Source organism: Chaetura pelagica, unplaced genomic scaffold, assembly GCF_000747805.2.
Source record: "Chaetura pelagica isolate M959 unplaced genomic scaffold, ChaPel_1.0 scaffold6, whole genome shotgun sequence".
Taxonomy (NCBI): Eukaryota; Metazoa; Chordata; class Aves; order Apodiformes; family Apodidae; genus Chaetura; species Chaetura pelagica.
This window is the reverse complement of record NW_009953491.1, coordinates 598,394-601,844: the sequence shown is the minus strand read 5'-3', so window position 1 is coordinate 601,844 and position 3,451 is coordinate 598,394. Positions and strand designations below refer to the sequence as shown.

Here is a 3,451-nt window from a genome sequence, read left to right as displayed (position 1 = left end):
AAACTCCCTCTTCCTAAAAATCTCTCTGCTCTTGGCTCCTACGGCACAGGCCATCTCTTCTGAGCTCTGACCACTAAATGTCAAACTAGTCATTAGAAAGTAAGAGTTATGCCAGATAGAAAAAATAATAATTAATAACTTCACTGTCAAGACCCCATACAGATGTTTAAGTCAAAAACATGCCTCGTAACATTTCCACAAAAAGCAGAGCTTCCATGAAAAGAACTTCCCCTGATTATCATTCAGGGAGCAACACACTCACTTGCTGCTACCTTGCAGGCTAGAGTCAGACATAATTTTGGGATCTTTGTGACTTTCAATAACCACTATGAAACATCAGAATAGACACTATTCTAAAAATATCCATTCATATGCTACTCTTCTGCCATAAATTGTCAATGTGAAATTCTGTTATAAGGAATACTTTGCTGTCACCTGTGATGGGCATAAAGATCAAGTTGGTATGGCAGGTCAGTTGAAAATCTTAATATACAGAAAAAATATAGAATCGTAGAATCATCAAGGTTGGAAAAAGACCAAGATCATCAAGTGCAACTGTCCTACAACTCTTACCACTAAACTTTCTCCCGAAACACCATGTCTACCCGCTTTTTGAACACCTCCAGGGACGGTAGCTCCACCACCTCCCTGGGCAGCCTCTTCCAATGCCTCACCACTCTCCGTGAAGAAATTTTTCCTAATATCCAATCTGAACCTCCCCTGGAGCACCTGACCCCATTTCCTCTTGTCCTATTGCTATCAACTAGGGAGGAGAGGCCAACACCCAGCTCGCTACAACTTCTTCTCAGGTAGTTGTAGAGAGCAATGAGGTCTCCCCTCAGCCTCCTCTCCTCCAGGCTGAACAGCCCCAGCTCCCTCAGCTTCTCCTCACAAGACCTGTTCTCCAAACCCCTCATCAGCCTCGTTGCCCTTCTCTGCACCCTCTCCAGCACCTCAGTGTCCTTTCTATTCTGTGGCACCCAAACCCGCACACGGTGCTCGAGGTGCAGCCTCACCAAGGCCAAGCACAGGGGCAGGAGCACCTGCCTGGTCCTGCTGGCCACACTATTCCTGATGCAGGCCAGGGTGGTGTTGGCCTTCTAGGCCACCTGGGCACCCTGCTGGCTCATGTTCAGCTGGCTGTGAATCCACATTTCGGATAAAATTATTATATATCCTAGAAGAAAGGAAGAGTGTGGGGAGAAAAAGGCTGATCTAGAGTTTGAACAGCCAGGTTGTAAGCTGAAAAAAGGGCCTTGAAAAAGCATTTTTTAAAAAGCCCTCATTTGCCAGGCTGCAGAATCATTGCACATAACAACATCTATACACATCACACCAACCAATGCCAAAACCTTGTAACTTGATCCACATGGGACTTCTATGTTTAATTTCCACAGAAAATGCTGTGTGGGCTGATCCCATCTTCCTTTCCTACCAAGGCCAACACGCTCCTGTAGGCAAGGCTGCAGAGGCGAGGCTGGCTAAAACACCTCAGTTCCTACTGACATCTTGGGGAAGACGGCACACAGGCTCAGGGCTGAAGAAGCATGTTTGCAAGAAAAGCTGTTTGTGGCACTTAAAAGTTAAACCCTCATTTTACAAATGCTGTTTTTCACACCACCCTTCCAAGAAGCCAGAAATATCCTGTGTTTCTGATCTATTCTGGTGACCGATGACAACCATTTCAGTGAAATTCTCCCAAAATAGGAAGTGAAGGAAAAAAACCAAAAAGGGTAGCATGGGAAATAACTCATTTTAGGGCACACCCCTGTTTTTACAGAGTTTATAGTTGGCAAAATCACTGGCACAGACTGCAGTTTAACTACCCATATATATATATTTATGCCAATAGTCAGGGTCTCTGGATGATCCAGTTTACTGGATGAAGAAAATAATTTTCATTCTACACTCAATGCTGGCCTTCTTACTTGCTTTACTTATTTGTTTCTACCCAATTCAGGCAGAAAGATGAAAATTTAAGCACTTTTTCTAAAACAGAAGCAATGAGGAAATTCACGTTGGATAAACAGAAATATTTTGAAGTAAAAGGCTTTGTTTTGATGACTGCAGTGTGATTAAGGTAGAGCAGCCACAGCCTTGGCCAGGGAGATAGCTTCTGTTCTTGGGTCTCCCTCACTATTACTCTTTCACACATAAGTTATACAAATGTTTATAAACCCTTACTTAAAAATAAATATCAAAAAATTCAAAAGGATACAAGGAAAAGCAAAATGGTCAAAATGATGAAAAATTCACAAAATGTTCTCATAAAGTGAGAAATTTCTCACAATCTTCCTGACATTTTTCTAGTGAGTATTTCCCTGAAGTGCAGGCCTACAAAACATTCAGATTTTTATGAAAGTATGAACTGATGAAAAACTACTCCAACTAAAAGTTTTCAGCCACCTCTAGCTCTGATAGGCTGTACAGCCCCACTAAGAGAAGGAAAACTTGTCACTTTACAAATAAGCTTACGAAAGCTAAAATATACCACGAAGGAGGTAGGTGAAAAATTGTTTCTTTAGTTCTTTGGGTTTTTTTAAATCTTTGTTATTTCAAAGAGAATTTCTACAAACAGCTGTCTGGAGAGACTGGATCCTTGCATGCTAGAACTTAAAGGAAAACTGTGAGCCCACCACCATTTCATACTGAGGTGATAACCACACATGGTGGAGACTTGTAGCACATTCCCACTCTCTGCTGATGCTTAACTCACGTTCTCCCACGGCTGAGGCCTTAACCACCAGCAACAAAGTCCCATGCTCCTCACCCTCCCCTTGCCACAGCAGCTCCCTGTGCCATGCAGAGGGGACCCCTAAGCAAGAGAGAGGCTGCAGCACTGTGCTGAGATGGGCTGACTTGTGAAACCAAGGTTTGCCAGGCCAAGGTTTGCATGCTGCCAAGGCACTGCCAAGCCCTGTGGTCCTTCCCACAGGATGCAAGAGACACTGGTGATTCGTGGCAAAGAGACAACAGGTGGGTCTCCAATCTCACATGCCGAGTCCAGACACCACCAGGTGACTCAGCAGGGTCTATTTTGACAACATACACGGACACACGTGTACTTCAGGGAGCAGGGGTTACCTCTTCTGGTTCATAGATGCCAGCTGACTCCACTCGTTCAGGCAAGGGTTGTAACAATGCGCAGCTGCGATCTCCTGGCTGGTGATCCTGTAGCCCCCGACAATGAACAGGTAGTTGTCCAGCATCGCTGACCCGTAGCCCCGGACGTTCACCAGATCAGGAGGCAGGTTGTTGGCCAGGGGCAGCCACCTCTGCGCCTCCTCATCATACCTCAGCATCGACCAGGGCGCTTCCATCTGCGGGTGGCGGCCTGCGGGCAGGCCCGGGGAGGAGGTGCCCATGAAGTCCCCGATGGCCACCAGCGTGGCCGTGCCCTTCATCCGCCTCTCCTGCAGGTGCTGCCGGAGGGCGTGGGGCAGCAGGAGGG

The 3,451-nt window shown here is 46.0% G+C and overlaps 1 protein-coding gene across 1 annotated transcript in view; it reads right to left on the bottom strand.

Annotated features, from left to right (window-relative positions):
• The window catches only part of KLHL42 (kelch-like family member 42), a gene marked incomplete at its 5' end in the record, with an annotated part of 12,168 nt that extends 8,719 nt beyond the window's left edge, over nucleotides 1-3,449 (bottom strand). The window contains one exon of the mRNA XM_009999052.1: nucleotides 3,085-3,449. Coding sequence (XP_009997354.1) covers nucleotides 3,085-3,449 — 365 coding nt within the window. The remainder of the gene's footprint in view (nucleotides 1-3,084) is intronic.
• Nucleotides 3,450-3,451: the final 2 nt, after the last annotated feature.